This window comes from Pipra filicauda, unplaced genomic scaffold, assembly GCF_003945595.2.
Source record: "Pipra filicauda isolate LSUMZ 115617 unplaced genomic scaffold, ASM394559v2 scaffold318_size846807_pilon, whole genome shotgun sequence".
Classification (NCBI taxonomy): domain Eukaryota; kingdom Metazoa; phylum Chordata; class Aves; order Passeriformes; family Pipridae; genus Pipra; species Pipra filicauda.
The window spans coordinates 142,396-164,821 of record NW_024104441.1 but is presented as its reverse complement, the minus strand read 5'-3'; the positions used below and the strand labels follow the sequence as shown (position 1 = coordinate 164,821).

General features: G+C 56.4%; 2 protein-coding genes across 4 annotated transcripts in view; both read right to left on the bottom strand.

Moving 5' to 3' along the window:
* Window positions 1-425: 425 nt before the first annotated feature.
* CPNE9 (copine family member 9) lies at window positions 426-7,574 on the bottom strand. 2 transcript variants are annotated; one of them, XM_027713914.2, is made up of 21 exons: window positions 7,175-7,568; window positions 5,657-5,697; window positions 5,526-5,572; window positions 5,217-5,320; window positions 4,968-5,007; window positions 4,822-4,824; window positions 4,325-4,401; window positions 4,047-4,110; window positions 3,843-3,946; window positions 3,658-3,762; window positions 3,243-3,284; window positions 3,075-3,150; window positions 2,950-3,003; window positions 2,781-2,842; window positions 2,454-2,500; window positions 2,192-2,373; window positions 1,870-1,997; window positions 1,652-1,754; window positions 1,517-1,574; window positions 1,279-1,352; window positions 426-1,162 (listed from the first exon to the last, which is right to left on the bottom strand). In XM_027713914.2, the coding sequence occupies exons 1-21, from the start codon at window positions 7,249-7,251 to the stop codon at window positions 1,010-1,012; spliced, it is 1,641 nt and encodes a 546-aa protein (XP_027569715.1). In that variant the 5' UTR covers window positions 7,252-7,568; the 3' UTR covers window positions 426-1,009. The 2 variants fall into 2 exon arrangements, 1 of the variants encoding a protein (XP_027569715.1); XR_005564409.1 differs by having other exon boundaries at window positions 1,072-1,162; window positions 1,279-1,365; window positions 7,175-7,574.
* Window positions 7,575-7,795: 221 nt separating this feature from the next.
* Window positions 7,796-22,426, bottom strand: part of MTMR14 (myotubularin related protein 14) — a 32,380-nt gene continuing 17,749 nt past the window's right edge. The window contains exons 14-19 of one of the 2 annotated variants that reach the window (XM_027713907.1): window positions 22,159-22,229; window positions 21,477-21,526; window positions 21,132-21,270; window positions 18,276-18,452; window positions 11,369-11,524; window positions 7,796-8,160 (exon numbers count right to left, since the gene is read on the bottom strand). In XM_027713907.1, coding sequence (XP_027569708.1) covers window positions 7,983-8,160; window positions 11,369-11,524; window positions 18,276-18,452; window positions 21,132-21,270; window positions 21,477-21,526; window positions 22,159-22,229 — 771 coding nt within the window. In that variant the 3' untranslated portion in view covers window positions 7,796-7,982. The remainder of the gene's footprint in view (window positions 8,161-11,368; window positions 11,525-18,275; window positions 18,453-21,131; window positions 21,271-21,476; window positions 21,527-22,158; window positions 22,230-22,426) is intronic. The other variant, XM_027713910.1, reaches the window with a different exon arrangement.

Here is a 22,426-nt window from a genome sequence, read left to right as displayed (position 1 = left end):
CGCCGCGCAGTCCCTAGCAACCGCACTTTCGCCACGGCACGGCCGGGCGGCGGCGGCGGCGGCCGAGAGGACAGAGGGGACGGCGGCGGCGGCAGCGCGGTGGGGAGGCCACGTGGGGGCGGCGGGGCCGGGCCGGGCCGCTCTGAGCCGGCGGTGGCGAATCTGCCGCCGCGAATCACAGACCCCGCCGCCGCCCGGCCCCGCCCCGGACCGGCCTCCCCCCGCACTCCTCCGGTCCTCTCGGTCCCTTCCAATCTCCCCGCTCTCCCCGGTTCCCCTGAGTCCTCCGACCCCTCGGTCCCTCCGGCCTCCTCGGTACCACCGAGTACCCCCGATCCCTCCGACCCCCTCGGTACCACCGAGTACCCCCGATCCCTCCGGCCCCCTCGGTACCCCCGGTCCCTTCGCCCCAGCACGGCAGCAGACCCGGTTGAGCAGTTTATTTACAGTCGGTAATGCGGTACAGACCCGCCTGCCCTCCGCCCCGGCACCCCCCGGCTGCGGGACCCCGGGCCGCGGGGCGGACCATGGGGCAGGCGGGGTCAGGCCGCGGGAGTGGGACGCAGGCAAGAGAGGGGTGCAGGCAGGAATGGGGTGCAGGCAGGAACAGGGTGCCCCAAGGAGCAGCAGGGTTGTGACCCCTGGCAGGCACCCAGGATCAGCCTTGCCCTGGGACAGGCGCCAGGCTGCCCTCCTGGGACACACACACACGCACTGTGGCCCCCCAACCGCCCGGACTCAGGCATTGGCCCTGCCCGAGGGATGGGACTGCGCGGTCCGAGCCAGCCCCACCGTGCTGCTGGACATCAGGGCAGCCACGGACATCCAGCCCTGTGGTCTCTCTGCCAGAAGAGGGTCACAGCCCCGTTTTCACCAACCATTTTCACCAACTGTAGCAGCTGATTATCTGCCTTGTGGGGCCACATCTCCATGGCTAAGCCCTAGCCACTGGCAGAGGAAAGATGACACATCCTTGCCCCACCAGCTTATCCCATGGCTCTTGGAGGAGCTACTCAGGGTCTGCCCGGCGGGGTTTGATGTCACGGGTCTTCATGTAGGAGAGCAGCTGCTCAGGGATCTCAGCCAGCACATCCTTGGCCAGGCGGGCCATGCTCAGCACCTGGTTGCCCGAGTCATCCACGTAATCCCGAAATGGCACAAACTTTGAGAGCAAGAAGGTTGCAGCCCAGTTGGAAACAACCCTGTTGCTGTGGGGGATGAGCGAGGGGGGCTGAGCATCTCTCACCCATGGGGGGCTGGGCTAAATGCCAGTGTTACCTGTACAATGTCCCTCTCAGCGAACCGCCCGCGGGAAGACAACCGGACCTCATCACCGTCCAGCTCCTCCATGGCTGAGGGTGACAGCTGGTGTCACCGAGCCTCGGTGGGGTGAACACCAGGGATGGAAACACCATCCCTTTGGATGCCAACACCATCCCTTTGGATGCCGTTGGGGTCCCGGAGGAAGGGACATGCTTCTATTCCCCTTCCAAGGTGTCCCCAAGTCCCAACTCACCCTCAAACTCAGCTGGACCCACTCCCACAATGATGATGGACATGGGCAAGGCGGAAGCCTGTGGAGCAGAGGCAGGGTGTCAGCTGGGGTAGTGCCCAATGTGGGGTGAACTCACAACAACGACGGTGCACTTACAGTGACAATGGCCTCCTTGGTCTGCAGCATGTCAGAGATGACGCCGTCAGTGATGATGAGGAGGACGTGGTACTGCGAGCCGTCAGTCACCTGGGCAGCTGTCCTATGGGGACAAGGGATGGGGTCCCTCCAGCATCCCACTGGCGTGGGGCAACTGTCCCTGCTGCAGGACTGATGACATTTGGGGATGGCAAAGGGGAGAGTCCCCTGGTGCTCACCCTGCCACCTGGTTGATGACGGGGGCAAAGTTGGTAGGACCGTAGAGCTGGACGGTGCGCAGGCTCTGGAGGTAGGACTCCAGTACACCCTCAATGCCACAACAGCTGGGGTTCTCTGCATTGTTGTTCTGGGGGACAGGGATGGGCTCTTGGAGGGGAACCACAGCTCCCGGTGTCCCCCAGGCTGTGGGATTCCAGGGCAGGATGTGGCCAGGGTGCTTCCCCTTCTCGCCAAGCTGCTGTGGGCACCCCACAGCCAGCCCTACCCCACAGCCGGGAGGTCTGGGTTCACCCTCAGCCCTGCCCCACAGGGAGGGCGCACCAGGGGGAACTGGTGGGAGATCTTGCCGTCGGGTGGGACTTTGGCACCGAAGCCGTAGGCAGGGAAGAGCTTGTCACTGTCGTAGTCCTGGATGACCTCCCCCACTGCCTTCAACGCCAGGGCATAGGCGCTCAGCTGGTAGGGGCTCACGTAGTGCAGCGAGGTGGGCTGTGATGGCAACCCTGCAGCACAGTGCCCGTCGCACCTACCCCATGGCCAGCCCCACAGCGACGGGGACCCCCCAGACACAGGCTGCACTCACCGTTGGAGGCCGTGAAGTCGATGGCGACGGTGAAATTCAGCTGTGTCCTTGGAGGGGAGAGCGAGGGAGGCTGCCGGCCCCACGGCACGGGGATACCATCTTCCAGCCCCACAGTGTGGGTGTTCCCCCATCTGGACCCATCATCTAGGCCCCCCTGTCCCCAGCCAGCACCCACAGCCCAGTGCCACCGTCCCACACCCCCTCCCCAGCCCCACTGTCCCCTTGTCACCCACAGGCTGCACCTTCACTGTCACCACCATCCTTGCCCTGAGACCCTCACCCACGGGGGGTCTCGAGGAGCCGGAGGGCTCCTGGCCCCCCACTCACCCGCCCCGGATGTAGTCAACGAAGGTGAACTCGGACTCGACCGAGAAGGAGAGCAGTGTCACCTGCGGGCACAGGAGATCAGACCCACTGGCCCCTGACCCCGGCAGGCGCAGCAAAGGAAGCAGCCCCAGCCCCCCGAAGACAGGAGCCCCAGGAACGCCCCACTCACGGTGCCGGAATTCACATATTTCTTCTTCTTGCATTTCTTCCGGGGATTCAGCACCTGCGGGCACAAGGGCGGGTCAGTCACAGCGTGGGCTGTCCCCCGCCCCCGCTCCCAACCCACAGCCCTACCTCATACACTGTGAACTGACTCTGTGCTCGAGACAGCTCCCGGTAGCTTGTGGCAAATTCCCCAATGAAGTCGTGGCTGCGGGGGGAATGTGGGGTGGGCATGGCCAGGCGCCCTGGTGAGGGGCACCCCGGGAAACAGCAGCAGCACCCCAGTGTCCCCTGCCTCACCTCCCATCCCGGTCCCAGTCGTACACATCTATCTTCACCGTCCTGAAAGCAAAGGTGGGCAGCAGGTGAGCTGTCAGCCTGGCTGGCACAGCCCCTCTGACCGCTTGTCTGGGGATACCCAGCCCCTCAGCCCACCCCACAGCAAGCACCCTGCCTGCCAGCTGCCAGCAGAGCTGCCCTGCCTGCCCGGCCTGTGGCTCTGCCAGGAGGGAAGTGGGAAATTTGGGTCGTGGCAGGGGCTCTGGAAAGGAGAGGGATGATTCTATGTAATTTGGGTTGCAAAAGAGGAAAAAAAAGCCCAGTCAGGACCCAATTCTGAGCTGCCTGTTGCTGCAGTGGAGCAAAGCCCACAAAGAACTGCTCATCTCCTGCTCTGGCCCCACAGCTGCCCCTGTCCCTATCCCTGTTCCCATACCGGTCGTAGTCGCCGTTGCAGAGGGCACGCACGGGGATGGTGAAGGGCTGCCACACCGGGTTGAGTGTGTTCTTCACCACCTCTGTCTTATGGCAGATGGTGAAACTGTGGGGACAGGGCAGGGTTGAGGCACACCTATTGGTGATGCCAGCACCCTGCCCACCCTTCCAGGCCCCTGCGCTCACGTGCCATCCTCGTTGCTGCGGTAGAAGACGAGGAAGGGGTCAGATTTTCCAAAGAAGTCCTTCTTGTCCAGCTTGTTGGCACACAGCTGCATTGTGATGATGTCCTGGGGACAGGGACTGTCACTGCCAGTTACCTCCTCACCCCAAGCACCAGCAGCTGCCTGTGCTGTGGCCATGCAGCCCCCTCCTCACCAGGACACTCACCCGGCAGTTGCTCAGCTCCTCAGCCAGCAGCAGGATGGTCCCACACCGCTTTCCTGGGACCCCCCTGGGGCCAGAGGCACCCCATCAGCTTGGGGACAAGGAGGACAGGCCAGGGGCAAGAGGTGGGGTCAGGGTTGAGGCTTGTGTCCCACAGCTGGTGCTTGGCAGTGTGACCAGAGTCCCCAGAGTGCAGGACATTCAAGGAGGGGTCTCATGGGGCAGGTAGTGGGGGGACAGTGTGGGACCCAGTCCTCACCCCACCACAGGGTGTGACTCACGTGAGGGGTCTCTCCAGGCGTCCCCGCTGGGCCCCAATCACCTCCCCCAGTGCCACAAATGCCTGCCCCAGGAAGTCCTGTGCCCCAAACACAGCATTGTGAGACCCCACAGGGTTTTGTCACAGTCTCTCACCACCCACATTCACCCTTCACCCTTCTAACCCATCCATGGGACCTGCCACCAGTTTGTCTCAGGGCCACCTCAAGTGTCCTAAATCCACCCTGTGTCCCGAGAGCCACTTCCCAGCCCAGGACCCATTGCACACCCCCAGGACCACCCCAGGTGCCCGCTCCGTGTGCCTTGCACTCATTCTGTGCCCCCAGGGCCAGTCTACAGCCCTGGACCCATCCTGGACTCCTTGGGCCACCCTTCATCCATCCTGCCCTCCAAAAGCCACTCCCATAGAGTGCCCTGGCCCCATCCTGCCCCACCAGGCATCCCCATGAGGGCTGGGTTACCAGGGCAGAGCAGGTGCTGGTACATGACGGGCACTTACCTTCTGCCAGTCCCCATGGGGCATGGAGAGATGGAAAGTGGGTTAGAACCTTCCAAGGGGCACCTGTTCCCCCTGGGATAGCACCCACACTGGGCGCAACCTCAGGTGTCCCACCACATGTCCCTCCCGGCACAAGCTGTCCTCACCTGCTTTAAGGCAGAGCAGCTCTTGGAGTCCACGTTGTAGCTGGTGTGGGAGAGCAGAGCCCTGAGCTGGTGACTGCGGGGGTGCCCCGGCACACAGTCCAGCTTCCCCACCCATCTGGGCTTTTCGCCACTGTATCCTTATTTATTATCTTTATTTATTTTCCTTACTTATTATCCTTATTTATCACTGATTTGGTGCTTTATTACACCCTGAGTGGAGCCAAGCCCTTCCTCAGCCACCCTACTCACACATCAAAGCGGAGGTTTTGCTTCTCCTCAAAGTAGTAGTCGAGGACGAACTTGCGGACAAAATCGGGGTTCAGGGTGTTGTCGATCACCTCAGTGCGTCCAAACTGCAGGGAGAGGGGTGAGAATGGCCCCCCCCAGGACCCCTCCCCATCGCAGCTGCCTCGGCGCTAATCCCGGTGGGGGATTAGCGCTGCTAGCGGGGCCGGATCATTAGCGTGGACGGGGAAGGATCATTAGCGTGGACACGGGTGGCCATATGGGCCCGTTTAACCCAGCCAGGGATTAGCCAGGAGCAGGGGCCATGCTCACCTCCTTCCACTCGCTACTCCCTGAGCCCTGCACAAAAAGGACCACCACTGCGGAGAGAGGAGCAGAGCCAGGCTGCCGTGCCATGCCGTATCTGTGCCATGCCATGCCCCCTGCTCAGCCCTGCCACCCACCTGGGTCAGACTTGGAGAAGGTGTCCATGTCCAGCAGGTTCCTGGGGAACAGAGCCAGGTGTGAGCCACCCTGAGTGCCACCCACCCGGCCCCGCAACGGGTCCCCATGTCCACCCCCCGATCATGGGCCAGCACAATGCCAGAAGCCCGTGCTGGCACCCGTGGCTAAGAGCCCCGGCACTCCAGGGAGACACGCTGGCTCCCACCGCAAGGTTCGGTGGGACAGCGGGGCGAGCGGCGAGCAGCGTCTCCAGCGCTGATGATGATTGAACATGACAGGGAACCCATTTACAGGATGAAACCTTCCCCGGTGCCGCCGGCGCCGGCTGAGTGCCCGCCGCGCCCCGGCAGCAGGAGCGTGGCTAATGGCGGGGTGCAGAAGTGAGAAGAAAGGAGGCACTTGGAGCAGGGGCCGGGCAGCCGGAGGGCACCCCCCGACACAGCTACCGGCAGAGCGATTGATCGTCATCCTGTGCACGGTGTGACGCCGGAAAGTGCCGGGGGCTGCGACCGGCTCTGCTGGGATACTTCCCGCACCCCCGAGGTGTCAGCACAGGGTGGGTGCACGGCCAGGGACTGCGGGCTAAGCCAGCTCCCCTGGCCCCAGCGCGCAGGAGAGAGACCCCACCCTGCTCAGGGCTGAGCCGTGGGGCTGCGAAGCCGAAGGCTGCCCCTGCCCTGGACTGTCTCCAGGTGCGATCCCCGGTCCCTGCCCGGAGCTGCCCGGTCCCCCGGCCCTGCAGCCCCTCTGCCTGCTGTCCGTGGGGCTGGCAGCGGGAGCCGGGGCTCAGCCTCAGGGAGAGGGTAGGGCAGCCCCTGGCCCGGCCCAGAGTTTGCAGGATGTGCTAGAAGTGCCCACCCGGGCAGGGCGCTCTGTGCCACAGGAGCCGCCCAGGAGGCTCCTGGTGCCGATCCCTGCGGGCAGGACCCCCGGCCGCGGGTAGCGGTGCCTCCGGCTATATTTAGCCGCTGGCAGATCGGCTCAGCCACGGCCGCTTGCCCCACGGACCCCGATGAGGAGCCAGGGCACCGAGCAGCCCCTCTCCCGCAGCCCTTGTCCCGCCATCGCCAAGGCTGCTCCGCTCCCGGTTCCGTTGCCTTGCACCGGGCTCGCCGAGTCGGGGAGAGCCGGGCAACCGCTTACAGCCAGCGCCGGCACCCTGCGCTCCGCCAGCATCACCCAGGTCCCACAAACATCGCCCCGAGCGGGGCCGTCCCGCGCCCCTGCTCCGGGTGAGGGCAGCAGGTCGCTCCACGCAGCCGTGCCCGGGGCCAGCATCCTGACCTGTCCCCACGTGTGGCAGCAGGGCAGAGGAGCGCTGGGCACACACCGCGGCACCGAGAGCTACCCGGAGAGCGAGCACGACCCGCAGCCCACAGCCCCCGGAGCCAGGGGCTGACCTACGGGTAGCGGGACGCGGCAAGCAGCCACGCAGCGCACCCCGGTACATTTCGCACCCACTCCTGTCCAGAGACCAGCCACCGCCCGCCCGCTCCCCCGCCCCGCTCCCGGCTCACCGGCAGGACACGGTGAGCTCCACCTTGGTGCCCGGCACGCTGCCGGTCGCCGGCTCCAGCGCTCCCGGAGCCGCCATCCCCGCCCGGGCGCCGCCGATGCTCCGCGCCGCCTCCTCCCGCGCCGCCGAGGAGGCGCGCCCGGGGGCGGGTACGGCACGGGCACGGCTGGGCACGGCTCGGCACGGCTCGAGCACGGCACAGACACGGGCACGGCTCGGGCACGGCACCGCACAGCTCGGGAACGGCTCGGCTCAGGCACGGCTCCGCAGAGGAACGGCACGGGCACGGGGCGGCTCGGCACAGGCACAGCACATCTTGGGCACGACGGTCCTCTCCCGCCGGCACCGCCCCCCCGGGCACCGGGGGCGGCTCAGCCCCAACTCCCGGCCCGGCTCCCCCGGGACCTCCCGCCCGGGGCTGCGGCCTCAGCTCTGCTCCTCAGTCCGGGGCAGAGGGGGCTCAGCCCCCATCCCGCCCTCCCGGTCCCGGCTCGGCGTTATTTCGGTGCCGCCGCTACCGGAGCGTGGGCCGGACTATTTAGAGTGAGCAGCGCCCCCGGCAGAGCGGCTCCCCCCACGCCGCCCCCCGCACGGCCACCCGCAGCCCAGAGAGGAGGCAGGAGAGGGCACAGCTCGGGTCATTTACTGCAGAGACTCGCCGAAGCCCCCGCACCCCCCAGCCCCAGGCAGGGGGGGCCGGCGGCGGGCACTGGGTGCAGCAGGTGCCCGCACCGAGAAGGGGGTCCCAGGACTCTGCAGGGGGACTCGCCAGTCCCGGTTTTCCAGGCAGTGGTCGGGGAACGCTGTGTTCAGAGGGTGCTGCTGCCTCTCAGTCCCACGCCCCTTGCGAATTGCTCGAGGAGGCCACCGATGGCCCCTGAGGGGCTGGGGGGCACGGCCTTCAGGCCGATGGTCCGGCTGTAGCTGGCCAGAAAGGCGGAACGCACTTCCTCCAGCCGGGACTCACGGTCGCTTGCCGACACCAGCCTAGGAGAGAGAAGGGGAGGTCAGTGATTGCAGCCATCCCTCCCCACTTCCCAGCTCTTACTCCTGACAAAGGGCTGGCAGCAGGGCTGGATCTCTGTCCACAGTGCCAGCAGGTCTGTGGTGCTCAACTGGCTGCAGTGGCTGAGGCTGTGCCAGCCCCAAAAAGCTCTGTCTACAGCAGCTGGTCCCACTGCCCCCTCATCCAAGCCATGGAGCTGCTCACAGCTTCCTGCTCCCCCCAGGTCTCCTCCTTCACACACACCCCCTCCCCACTTTCTCCCACCACCATGGTGCTCACAAGTTCATACACAAAGTGGTGCTTTGGCCAAATGGGTGGTGATGTCAACCCCTGCGCCAGCTCCCTCCTCTCCTCGCACAGCGTTCCCAGATGGAGCCCGTCCACACGTGCCATGCCTGGACAGTTGCTTCCAGCCTACTTGCAACCATCCCTCACTGCCACTAGCCTCAGTCTCTCATGCTTGTTCCAGCACAGACAGCTTTGGGGAAGGGGGGCTGAGAGGGAGCAGACAAGGTGACAAAAGCCCCAAGGAATGCTCCAGCCGCAAGAAGAGAAGACCTGAGCGGCGCTTTACTTCTGCTCCCTCGCACGGCTGCTCTTGGCAAGCAGGAGCAGAGTAGGGCATGGCTTCCCATGGGACCTGCTCTCCTCTCCAGCTGATCCACACACCTGGTTAGGGGTAGGGGGAAGATGGCAGAGGGAAGGCGAAATTTCAGCTGAGGGAGCAGGGGAAAGCAAGGCTGGGGCTCAGAGGCAGCTGTTCCAAGCGCTCTGGCCTAAAACAGTCCTTGCTGTGGTGCCTCTGCAACATGCCAGTGGTTCCCAGAGAGATTAAGACATTCCTCAAAGGTCACTCCAAGGGCACAGCGCGAACCTTCCCCATAAAAAATTCTCTTTAATCTCTCCAGTGCCTGGGCTGGCTATAAATTGGCACAGCTCATCTGAATGGAAGTGTTAACCACCCACAGCCAACAGCTTCGGTCCGGAAACAGCAGCAAGAGGATATGGTGGGAGGCCTATAAACAGCAAGCGATGCTGAGGCAGCCAACCAGGCCGCTGTTTACTGTGTCTGATAATAAAGAGAAGCCAGAGGGCAAAAAAAAGGCAACAACATATCTAAACACATTAAAAAGATGCTTTTTGGCAACCTAATTAGGACGTGGAACTTGAAAACCTGCTAGCATTAAAAATAAGCTCCACGAAGGCAGGACTTACTTGCACCCGAGTGCAGTGATCTTAGATGTCACGTGCAGAGGTAAGCGAGGGTGTGCAGCAGTTAGGTCCCGTGGCTTGTGGCTCTCACACGTCTTTACAGGGCAGATTTTGTGTTTGGATTTTTGGGGTTCTTTCACGGAATAAGACGCTCCAAGGCACAGGGTCAAGCAGCCGGCCACTGCTCCACAGCAAGCCCTGCAGACCCAGCTGCACCACTTCACCCCGAGCAGTTCCCTGCGGAGGCAGGTCGTGCTTCCTTGCCAAATCCACGGCACTCTGCCCCGCTACACTTCCTACAGCCTGCCCGCTCGCCTGCAGCTTGGGGTGCAGCATGAGAGGAGGCTGTCAAAGCCCCAGCTCAAAGTAAGCCCTGACAAGCCCCACACAAGCACAAGAAGTAGGCTGTGAAAAGCGTACCTTCATCGAGCTGCTGCCAGTGGAGATGCAAAGTGGGAACTTAAATGGAATTTTTAAAAAAATCAACTGTGCCAGGCTGAGAAAAAATGGGATAAAACCACAATGGGGTCCTGAGCAAACAGGGCTGATGCAGAGCAGAAGGAGGGTGGAGGCCTCAGGTTAAGCTCAACACAACATCCCTGGGAACTCTTCATCCCTTCCACATGGTGGCTGGTTCCAGCACCCGCAGCAGACCCCAAGCACCCCACAGCTCTAGTGAACAGCTGAAGGGGCAGAGCACCCATAGGAGAAGCACCACCACTGTTCCCCTTCCTTTGAACCCACCTCCCCAAGCAGCCACCCTCCAAAGTGCATGAGCTTAAGGCCTCTCAACTTTGATTCACGTTTCTCTACTGAATTCCCCATTCTGACATTGGATCCAACTCCAAGGGCAGCAACAACTTGCTGGTGTTCAGCAGCCAAGCACAGCCAGGTTTGGGGCACAGTAGTCACTATTCAGATGCCCATCCTTCAGTCCCTTCTGCTCCCTTGCCCATCTCCAAAGAACTAGAGGAGCAGCTCAGCATGTCCTCAGGAAAGGAGGAGTGCAAACACCAGCCAGGCCATGTTCGACATCTCTTGTGATTTTTTGATCTGTCAATTCATAGGTCTTGTAGCTTCACCGTAACTTGAGGGCACCGTAACTGCTCTGCTCTGTTCTGTTCAGCAGCACAGCACGCAGCCACACGAGATAGTGAGCCAGGGCAGCCAGCCTGTCTCACAGGAGATGGGTTTCATGTCGCTTGCCCTCTGCCTCCAAAGCACGTACACAGATCTCGGTCAGGGACTGAGTGTCTGGCAGCACAGCTCTCGCACTGCTTGCTAGCAGCAGCCCCTGATCTGCCATTTCAGCTTCTTGATGGAGAGTTTGCAGCCTGAAGGCACAAGCCAAGGTTCTCCTCTAACAGCAATTAAAGCACATCTCCAGCCTTTCAAGCATCCAGAGGTGGCTTTCTATTTGGGGAGGAACATTTGCCTCCCAGCCATTTTACATGGCAGGATGTGGCAGGATGCAGGGTCCCTGTGGCTCTGCACTGGCCAGATGCAGCACCTGCAAATGATGCTGTGCAAGGCCAGACAAAATCAGGGTTACAGAAGGAAAGCCCTTCTCTTACAGCAGCAAGGATCTGACCCCAGTGGGGAGATGTAGGTGAGCAAAATTCAAAAAAGCAAGAAAATCTGGGTTACCAGTCCTGTCCTGACAAACATGCATCCTCGAATGCACTCTATTATGCCCAAATTCAGCATCTTCGGGGAAGAAAGAAAAGCCTCTTCTTCCTACAGAAGGCAAAGTGCTCCCCCATCATTAGGCAGAGAAAGTACCAGCTTCTTTCCATGTTCAGCATAAGTAAAGAGTGCTCAGGGACTGAGTTTGCAGATGGAAAACATCAAGGCAGAGAAGATGGAACGGTTTGTTATGGGCTCCCAGGCTTCTCTGAAAGTGCCAGGGTGATAAAGTTCCAGTGCTCGCAGCCAGCCAAGAGACCCAAGGAGAGGTCCTGCATTTGAGACACTTACAGGCAAGTGCTAGGGAACTCATCCGGGAAGCTGCAAGGGAGAGAGGCGTCTGCGCTCAGGATTGCCTGCTCCCGAATACTGCCACACCCTGTCACCATCTGCCAGCTGCCAAAGTCTGTGGAAACGGAAGATCCGGGCAGAGAATGGTCCGCCGATCTGGGGCAGAGAGAGAGGGAGATGGCACGATCAGTCAGGTCATCAGCCACATGCCTTTCACGGGCGCTGGTGCCAGGGACCTGCCGGGCGGACGGCCAGCAGCGCCTGTGCCAGCAGCGTTGACACTCGGGGACCAGGGTGCAACATGCAGCTCTGGCTGGGCCCCAGGCCAAGCTTTTCCTTTGAAAGCGAGGGCAGAGCCAAGCTGGCTGGGGCCGACAAAGCTGCAGGAGCACAACAGGAGCCGGGCAGGAGAGAGCCAGCAAGAAGCAGATGGCCATGCAGAACTGAGAAATCCATTAGTGAGATGCAACAGCACGTCTTGCCCTGAATCCCTCACAGATGTGGATGTTGCGCTGTACAAGGGGCATTTCCCTGTTGCTTGTTGTAGCTGTTAGCACATCCCAGGGCAGAACAGCGAATGAAGGTTGTGACTTGGTTAGTGCTGAGAAAGATTTAAGAGATCCTTGTACCGGCAGCAGTTAGAAAGCAGATCTCTCTTGAGGCATCCCCACCAAATCTGAACAGAGCAATGCTCAAGACACCCCCAGAACACCTCCCTCCAGCACCTGAACTTTTTATTCTTATGTTAGAAGAAAGGACTGCGCCAGAAACCAGGTGACAAAACATCTTTAAGACAGGATAAATAGCCAAGGGAGAATAATTGTTTGATGTACGCAACCTCCCACCAGGAAAGAAGGAAGCATGAAACACAGTAAGTAAATCTGAGGCGTCCCTCCAAAATCTCGGAGAAGAGGGCACAATCACTTGAGACAAACCCAGAGCTCTTGGCTTCCAAGGGAGCAAGCAATTACTGTGCCTTGCTGCACAGCAGAGTGTACATAGCTGGAAGCACAGCCTGTGGCAGAGCTGCTCAATTACACACTACCAAGATCTTCTGGATAATTTATCTGAGTTCTGCTGGGCAGAGAGCAGTGCACCAGCTCCAGCTCTGCTGGGCCAGGTACTCGCACGCTGTCTTCACAGCTAAGAATAGCAGTGGCGCACTGCAGCTGCTCCCCAAGGGACCAGGAGAACAGCCAGGAAGACAGGATCTCCCACAGCAAGAAAGACCTGAGCAAGACTGGAAGGCAATGGCGGGAAGAGATGCACAGCAGGAAACCTATTTGCAACCTCGATCTAATTCCAGGCCTGCCATTTAACTATTCTGATCAATACAGCCAAGTTTGAGTAGTCTGAAATATGGTCCTAACTTGGCTGTGCAAGCAGAGAAGGGGAGTCACACAGCTCCCTGCATGTCAGCTTCCCATCACAGCTGCAGTTTGGGAGTAACACCCCTGTCTGGTAGCTCAAGCTCCAGAAGGGCATCACAGCAGAAATCAGGAAGGGCAGAGCTTCACCTGTTCTTGTTCTTTGGCTGCTCAGTGAACCAAGGAGTGAGGGTCAGAGTACTGGGAGAACCCCTTCTTGCAAAAAGGTGTCTTTCCTGGGGCACATAATGCCAAAGTAAGAACAAGGGCATTTCACTGAAAGCAAAAGTGCAGCATATACCCTTAGAAAGACCTTGTAGGAATCAGACAGGGATAACCTTCCCTGGAAAGCAAAGAATTTGTAAGGGAGAGGGAGCAGCTCTTCAGTGACATCTACACCTCTCCCTGCCTTTGGAAGATAAAGTGGAGGAAGTCAGTGTGAAGGAGAGCAGGCAGAGCATTTGGGCCAAGAGCACAGTGCCATGCTGGGAACAGTGCAGGAAGCCAGGCAGAAGCATAGAGGAATACTGCCTCAGTGCAGAGGAAGAGGAGGATGTCACCTCCCTGACAGTACAGCACAGCCAGACAGCGAAAAATGGGAATGTCACGCGCAGTGACAAGAAACTGAACTAAAGCAGTGAAGTCTATAGGCAACGGGCTCAGGCTGAAAGCAGGCAGGGATGGGATCCTGCTAGAAAAGTAATGAGCGCTGAACAGAGGACAGGTTTGTAGCCAGGCAGAAACAAAGGTTCTGGAGGGAGCGAGTCTGAATGGCAGAGGAGGGCCTGGGCTACAGCAGGAGCTCCAGATGAAGGTGAAAAGAACTGAGCAGAGCTCTGCAGCTCTTGCAAAGGGAGAACAGTATCCAGAGCCTGCCCAGGAGACTGTGCCCACATGGGAAGTCATGATTGAGGGCAGTAGGGACAGTAAAAGTGTCCCTCTGCCTGATATCAACAACCACACCAGTCAGGTAACTCTGTGCTAAACAAGGTGAACAGAAAATTGTTTCCTGGTTTGGGTGTGTGGTCTCAGCTTCCAGCTGCTGGTCACCTTCCATGGTTGTCAGCTAAGATTAGACTGATCTTACACCACATCTTGGAGGTGGATGAAGTCATCTCTTGAATCCTGTCTTGAACAGGCTGATAAAAGCATCACGTGCCTCCCACAGGACTGACTCTCAGTGACTCTCTGGCCCTCCAGCCCTTGCCAGGGTCCCCAACCCTGTCAAGCAGCTGTGCAAGCTTAGTAAGGTTACATATAACCCAACAACACTGGGGTCTAGGAGTTCAAGGCAGCCAATTCCTTGTCTTGCTTCCAGGCAGCAGAATAAACACTTGTCAATTAAATGAATAAACTGATTGACTCTGCAATGAGTCCAGGTCACCTCTCTCCCGGCATAGACATCTGAGCCTAGCCAGCAGGGCTAACATATCGTGGCAGACTTTCCCCTTTATTCCCAAAGTCTTCTCCAGGGAGGCTCCTGAGGAAGTGTCACAATCAACAAGCATCTTGAACAGCCTTGAGAGACAGCAGAGGCCAAGGCTGAGAAGGCAGGGCATGGGAAATCTTGTGTTTGCACTGCAAGGGCAGCAGAGCTTCTTAAAAGCTGAGCTTGGCCTGAGATCAAGACCAGATTTCTGGGGTGACTGCATCTCAGTCAATGCTAGAGGTGAAAGTTCTTCCTGTTATTTCTACCCTGAAGGCTCTTTGGAAAGTCTCGCTGCAGAGGCCCTTGGAGCAAACTGGAGCTGCTGGGACACCAGGACCAGACCCCAGGTCTGTAAGAACAACATGTTTGCAACATTTGACAGCCATGGCAGAGGCTAGCTAGATGTGAGGGCAGCATGGAGGGTCTGGGGAAGCAGCAGGACAATGACAGCAAGGCTGACATGGATGTCAGGAGGAGATGAGATACAGCAAGTCTTCAAGTCACTGTCTCTGCCACAGACATCTAATGGCAGACAGAAAAAGAATCAAAGTGAGCTTCACACACCCACCTCTTCAGGTCCATGAGTGGGAAGAAACTCCCTCAAAAGTGCAAGATTAACAAAATTAAATTAGCAAAACAGAGATGAGCTGCAAGCTGTTCCTTCACACAAGGAAGGACCTCTCGCAGGCCATAAACTGGCAGCTCCTAGCCTGCAATGGTTCCTTTTAATTAGGTCAGTGCTTCCCATGCAACATGCTGCACAAGGCAGAGCATTTCAGAGCACGTGGACACTCGCCTGCCAGAGGAGAGCCAACTCTGGAGGCAGAGCAACATTCAGGGATCCTTCTCTTTCTTAATACGTCACTGAGATGGGTGCCAAGTGCCAACAGCTAGGCTCCCATCCTGCCCCGTGCTGCCCCCGCTCACCTGACGTACTTCTACACACCTAGGACTATTTGGGAAGCAGCTCATTTGCCAGCATATGTTGTGTGCCTCAAACCGAAGCGTTAAGTAGGCTCCGTACGCGCGGGCAGACTGTGGCAACCTGGAGTAAAGGGCAGCCCTTCCCACCTTTGCGTGGGAAATGCTGGCAAGGAGTGTGGCTCTCTGCCAAGTACTGAGAGCCCTGGCTGAATCCCAGGCAGTTATCTACAGGCTGATATCGCCCGAGCAGCCCGTCCTCTGCGAGCACAACCATTTCTGATTGCAGAACGTCATGTGCCAGCCGGCAAGCCCATGTTGTGGCATAGTCGTGCAATAATTACTGAAAACATTCCTGTAAACAATTCCTCTCCTGCTGTGGTTACTATCCCAAGCTGTCACATCACAGATAAACCTTCTGAGCAAGGTGGCTGTAAGGAACAAGACACACAGTGCTCACGCAGTCTTCTCACTACTAACAAAACACCCAAAGTCAAGGGGCAGCAGCTTCTCTCTCTGGCTCTGTTCTCACTGGACTTCCAGACCCACAGCTGAGCCATCTGCAGCCCTTAAGTAAAATAAGGGAGTTCTCTGTGGCTGTTGGTCAAAGCAGATCCTCTGCGATTTAACTCCTGCAAATCTTGACTCTCCAGATCACAGGACTTTGGGTTTTGTTTAATTGACTTAGCAAAAGCACATTCAACCAAAGATTATCCAGCTGCTAATCCACATTAGTGCCATGTACACACACGCTAAATCCCTGACACAGATACAGATTTTTTCTGCAGTGTCATGGGACACTCAGACTGTGTCAAATGCAAACAGAGGACATGGTTTGCAAGCTGTTACCCCCTCGCATGCAAGGGGTTTGATTCAAGGCAAGCTGTCTGCCATACTCAGAGCTCTCTCTCTCTGTAGAACTAGCAGCACCTTGTCCTACTCTGCAAATAGTCTGCATAGTATCTTCCTGCACGTTTGTCCTCAGCAGATGTGATCTTACCATCGCGTTGGAAAAAAACAGAAAGATTGTCAGGAATTTGCCTTTGTACTGCTTTGCCTAACAAGAACCATCCTGGGATTTAAAGGTACCCAGGACCTCTGGATCAGAGAAGAATCCACAAGATGGGCTGGTGAGGTGACAGCAGCAGCAGCCTGTTAACTATGAGGCCATCCTGGTCAGGAGTGGGGCTTGGCTCCCACTGCCTGACTGGGCATTTGTGACCCCTTCTTTTAGGACAGCCCAGTTCCCCTCCCAGGCCCTGCTCACCTCTCCTGCTTTCCTGTTCCCTCTGGAGCTCCCCTGCTTGCCAGCACCTGAACTGGGGTGTTGACTCGAACTACCTGAAGGATGCCTGCTGGCATTTTACAAGCAACCATTCTAACCACTGCAGCAGCAGTTGAGAAAAGTGGTTTGTTGCTATGGCCACACAAACAGAGGATCAGGAAGTCAAATACAGTAGTTTCTTCATCTCAAGAGCCTTGTGTGTTAAGTGCGAGCAGCACTGCAGGGATAAAGGTATTTCTGGCAACCTGATCAATCTCTGTGCTCCTGCTTTTTCATCTTAGTCCCACCATTTTTCAGGAGGTGAAGGGACAGAATTTACCTCTTCTTTCCATCACAGATACACTCCTTCTCCACCCAAAATGGGACTCACTCTTTTCTTGGAGGGGTGGAGAATGGTGACTGAAGGTATTGTGATATCCAGTACCTGCATGGAGCTCACCAGACTAATTCAGACTAACATAGTCCAAGCAGGGAGATCAAGCCAACTGGAGTAAGAGAGTCTCTGGCTCTGGAGAAAACATAACCATGCTCATGCCCCAAAAAGTGCACTGACACCTGTGTCAGTGTCTCACAAGGCAACCCTAACCCCTCTCATGGTGCTCTTTTGCCTCCTCCGTTTCTCCTCTTTGCTCTTTCAGAGCAGAATTTGGCTGAAGCATCATAAACTACTTCTTCCAGAGCACTGCTGCAAGCTTGCTGCCAGCCCTGAACAGCCTGTCAGGCCTTGGGAATGGCATGAGACCACACACAGGAACTGCGGCACTACCATCGTGAACAAAGCAGCTCCCAAGATGAGCTGTTTTGTCTCCAGTATTTTATTCCATTCCTGGGAGATTCACTTCATCTACAGAGAATGTAGAGGTGGACCCCAGCAACAACTCAAACCCCTCCTTATTCATGTCTTTCCCCGGGGAGAACAGTTAGCATTATTTATGAAAACTGCCAGACACTGGTTTTCCTCTGAAATCAAGAAATTAGTTAAGAAAGTCTCATAAATTTTCAATGCTTGTTTGTCATTTTATTTTCCATATGACGAGAAAGCCCTAAAATTTGGCTGGTGGCTGTTTCGGAATCACTAGAAAAAGACTCATCGGAAAACCTGCAGAGACTACACAGGCATTCGATGCTGTTAACAGCAACCTCTTATCTAAGAGCCTCTTTATTCCCTGTTGGCCTAAACACATGGTGTTTGCTCCACAGGCTCTGCTCTTTCTTCCCTAGCCTAGCTCACTGCTCGACTCTGCCCTATCGCAGCATCAGTCTCCGGAAGGGTGCCAGAATATCCTTTGTTACGGCATGAGATTAGGCTCAGGTCCAGGGTCCCCATTCCCCAGCTGCCCAGCAGGAACACACAGCCTTCCATGCGGAATCCTTTGCACCAGCACGGCACTCGCAGCTTGCTCCCAGCAGACTCCTACCTCTGCTTGCCACCAGCACCCAGAGTTTTTTTCAACCTGCAGTGTCAGGAGGGTTAGCAGGTGGAAAGAGGGACAGGTTAGATGCAGAGTGAGGTCTGCTTGGTTTGAAAAGCTTCCTTCCCCAAACACCACAGCCATTTCAAACCCCAGTGAGTGCTTTAGAGAAAGTGCTGTGAGCTCCAAGCATGCAGGATGCAGAGATGCCAGAGCTCATGGACTTGAGGCATGCGCTGAGGACAGGCAGAACAGACAGCTGGCTGTTACCGGCACAGCTCCTCACTCCTCCAGGGGCTGAGGCAGGAGTGTCTGTACTTAATGGCCAGCAAACCAGACAAGGTCAGGATAGAGAGGAACAGGCCTCCTGAGGCTTGTTTGTAGATACAAACACATGTGCTCCTGTGTTCCCAGAGCCACACAAGTGCAGCCCTGCACTCCCTTTATGAGACACTCATTTTGTTGAGAAATGCTCTGTTCTGTCCCATCTCACCTGGATCGGGGCACTTCTAGTGGGCTGCTTCCAATCCTCAGGAAGTTATCAGAATGGGTTGATGAGGAGGAGCTGGAGGACTTGACTTCAACCACCCCTGTGGAAGGTAACCTGTCTTCAGACTGCTGTGCCCTGCTCCAGAGCACAGCCTGCGGTGACGATGCACAGCTTTTCCTCCTGTGGGATGGAGGACATGGGTGAGAAAGCTGGCTTTTCTATGTACTCCAGCTAGGAAGCCTTTTTACCACAGGCTGGATTTTACTCCAGCAGCTACTGGTTCTCGTTCCCACTGGACCCGCCCTCCTCCCTCCCAAGGAACCATGAGTCACCCCACTCAGTGAGGGGGGTACACTGAGCTCAACCCATCTTAGCCCATTCTTTTATAGATCACCATCCACGTGACCTGGAAATCAGAGATGGGAGAATGCATCAGCCCACACACACACAGCGATTTCTTTGTTTAGTCTAGCGGTAAAAGTGCCTCAAGCAAGGGGCCTCCCAGCGGGGAAAGACCATTTCAATCTGCTCCAGCTCTACAGAGCATATCAGCCCAGGTGGGCGTTCGTGCGCACCGAGGGCGACAGGGACACACAACCAGGGTTGTTTTGCCTTTTAGAAATTCCCTTCAGGCATCACTGACCACACTTCTGGCCACGTGCGCAGAGCTGACAGTCACTCCATGTGTAGGTGCACTTCAGTCCTCTCCTTGCCTGTGCTGACAGCCCAGAACTGCTCTGGCTGCTTTCCTAGCCAGCACATTCAGACTTGGTCATGATTCACTGTTCACTGCTGCACTGGGCCTTAGCTCACAGAACAATCCAGCTACACGTCAAACAGGCACACGTTTGTGACTAATTCACATCAGCGCTGCTCTGTGTTCAGAAGATTTTCTTTCTTACATCAGTTGTTTGTTTTCTTTCTGGAAGAGTCCCAAGAATATTTCTCCTTTCAAGAACACACTGAATTGGACAAAGCCCTTCCTATGTACACAAGTAAAAAAGAAAAGTCTAAAGCAAATGAACTCAAGGAGAAAAGATGTTATTCTTTCTGAAAAATGGAAGGGCATCTCACAGCTTCGACTGAGATCTTGAGCACTGTCAGCAAGTGCAGCTAAAGACAGGCTCATTGTACAGTGGAAAGTGCAATATCTTCCCTTCATTTCTTGAAGGGTGTCCACCCTCAAACATCACACCACAGCCTCTCTCAGGCTTTATTCATCTCATGTTATCATAGCTGCCAACATCTCCAAGCATAGCCTGATGGAACAGGTTTGTACAGCTAAAAATCAAATGTCTCTCCCTGCACAGAGACCTCGAGGGCACCTGTTTTCAGGACAACTCAACAGAGCACATCCCCTCCTCTCCCTACTCATGCTCTGCACAGCCCAGCTCTTCCAGCCCTACATATTCTCCAGGCTACACAGCCACAATAGCCTGCAGCAAGACATCTGTGACCAGTCCCCCCACTGAGCACTCATGGCAAGGCTCACAACCTTCCCCCTTCCCAAGCTCTTGCCCCACAGCACAGGCCAAATTCCCCATGGAGCAGCAGACACAACACAGCCTGATGTCTCCCACAGAAATGAATGTAAACCAGAGTTAGAAAACACATCACAAAATCAAGCCCTGATCCACATGAGTGCAAAGGATCTCTTCCAGCATGCTCTGGTCGCTTCACATATTGTGCAAATCATGCTTAAGTCCTGTGCAGCAGAGTCGAGTCTGTATGACCCAAGCACTCAGAGCAACATAAATGCTTCCATTTCGCTACCCTGCAGCACTGCAAGTGGAAAGTTGTCCTCTACTTGCTGCAGTCACTTTGCTGTGGATAGGTAGGCCCTGTGTGTTAGAGGATGCTGTGCTCATTTGGCAAACAGTTTGGGACTCCCCATCTCCATTTTGTGATTCTTCAGGAAGATTCTTCCTCTCACTTTAAATTACAGAATCATAATGTGCTTTAGAAAGGCTTCTGCCACTAGCATGGCTGCAGGCTCAGTCTCAGAGGACTTCAACTGCCTCCAGCACAACCCAGATTTAATTTAAAATAATTGCAATATAAAATAGAGTCTTCACATGTGCTAAGGGAGAGGAGAGAAAAATTAAACTGAGAGGGGCAACCCTACAGCAAGGTTCTGAAATCCCCAAACAGCACCAGAAACTCCAGAAGAAAGTAAAACACCCGTCCCAGAGCAGCAGAGTTGCCAGACACCTTCCCCAACTCCAGACAGCCACCAGCATCCCCAGGCAAGTTCTAGGTGACCCTCTGTCAACAGGGAGCACTGAGAATTTCATATTCTCCCACAGAAGTACCTCTAAGCAGTGCTGTGGGCAGGAACCTGCTTTCAGCTCGCATACCTCATGCTGTTAGAGGGGCTAAAGCTTAGAGCAGCCACCCAGCCTACCTACCACTAACTGCAGACACTCCCCATTTGTAAACTGATTAAACTTCATTTTAGGGCAGCTAAACTGTCTCTACTTTTCCCTGGGGAGGCTGCTGCCAAATGTAATTTTTCTGGTAGTTTGGAACCATCTTTCAAAAGTAATGAAGTCCTTTCTGGGTGAAGTTTTAACAGTGAAATTGGTGAAAATGAAACAAAGTTGATTTACTCTCATCAATGGACAAACAGAGAAGCACCCCTGCCTGACAGCCTTTAATATGGTCTCCAATTTTTCCTGCAGAAGCTCTGTAGAACAAGTTGCAGCAAGCCTCTGGCAGCCAAAATTCCTCCCTCCACTCTAAGAAACCCATGCTACAGAGAGCAGACCTGGAGGGCAAGACATTTCAGAAATATCTTTTGTACTGTGTCCAGAGCCTGCTCCTTTTGCTCGGCAGCCCACTGAGTGGTTATATGCTCACCATGCCGCTTGAGCCTGTGTTCCTGCTGGCATCAGCTCCACTGCTTCATAGGTGAAGCTCCCAGATGCTCCAGGGGAACTTTCCATCCCCAGGGAGAAGTCACTGCTCAGGCTTGTGGTGCTGCCTCGGTCTTTCTGCTCTAGAAAAAAAGAAAACAGAGCTACCTGAAGACCAGCTTGGTCTCACTCACTTTCTCTCCCTTTAGGCAATAACATGTGCCCTTGGGGCTGTGTTCTCATGGGGCCTCAAGGGAAGCACACCCATTTGGGGTGTTGGGAACCCAAGCCCCCAAGCAACGAACCATTGCCACCCCCAGGGGCACTGATGCTTGGCAGCAGCACTCACTGAGCATGCAGATCTCTTCCAGGGTGAAGCCGGGTGGCAAACTCTTCCTTCTGGGGAAGGGAAGAAAGTTACCTCAGGTACACTTCAGGACTGCATGAAGGCTGGTCAAAGCCAGGTCTCTGTCACACACAGCTGATCAGAGCAGTGGGAAATGAGCTGTGCAGGGTCAGAGGGGAGGGGATGGGCCAGTGTGCAGTATTTGACTCCCAACAGTCCCAACTCACACACCCTACGCTTTGAGAAGGTGGCAACAGGCAACCCTGCATGTAACATGTGCTTACTCAGAGCTTCCAGGGTGGGCTTTGTTTCTTTGTGCCCCTCGTGAAATAAGAAGGGGTTTACGCTGAGCAGTTGGTCAAAACCCAGCCATCCCTCTCCCCCCAGCAGCGCCTGATGGAGCTCACTGCACAGCCTGCTCGAGCCAGAGCACACATCTCTGGGCTCATCTGTGCTAAAGCAGCCACGGACAGGCATTAAGCAGAGAGCACATTTCAGCATGGACAGTTTTTCAGAGCACAACGTGGCACCTCACAAGCCTCGGCCCCATTTTGCAGCCTTCAGAGTGCAGAATAAATTAAAGAAAACTGGGCCAGGACACCAGGGCTTCTATCTCCCCAAAGAAACAGCACTAACAAGCTCCCTGGCTCTGTAGCCCATGCAGCAGCAAGCACAGGCTCCTTACCTCTGTGACTTCAGAGCAGAGAACTCCTCAGAGGTGATGTGCTTCAGAAAATTGAAGCAGAAAAAGAAAATCTGAGCAAAGGGAGAGAGAAGAGCGGTTCAGAAATGAACCCGAGGCTCCATGCAGCCTCTTATCTTGGTGGGGAGGTGCTGGCAGGAAGGAGATAGCAAAAAATCTGCAGCTACCAGCCTCCAGTGTGCCAAGGGCTGCCCCCATCCCATCCTGGGCCTTCTCTTCCATGTTAAGCTGACTCTCTGCTCCCTGACAT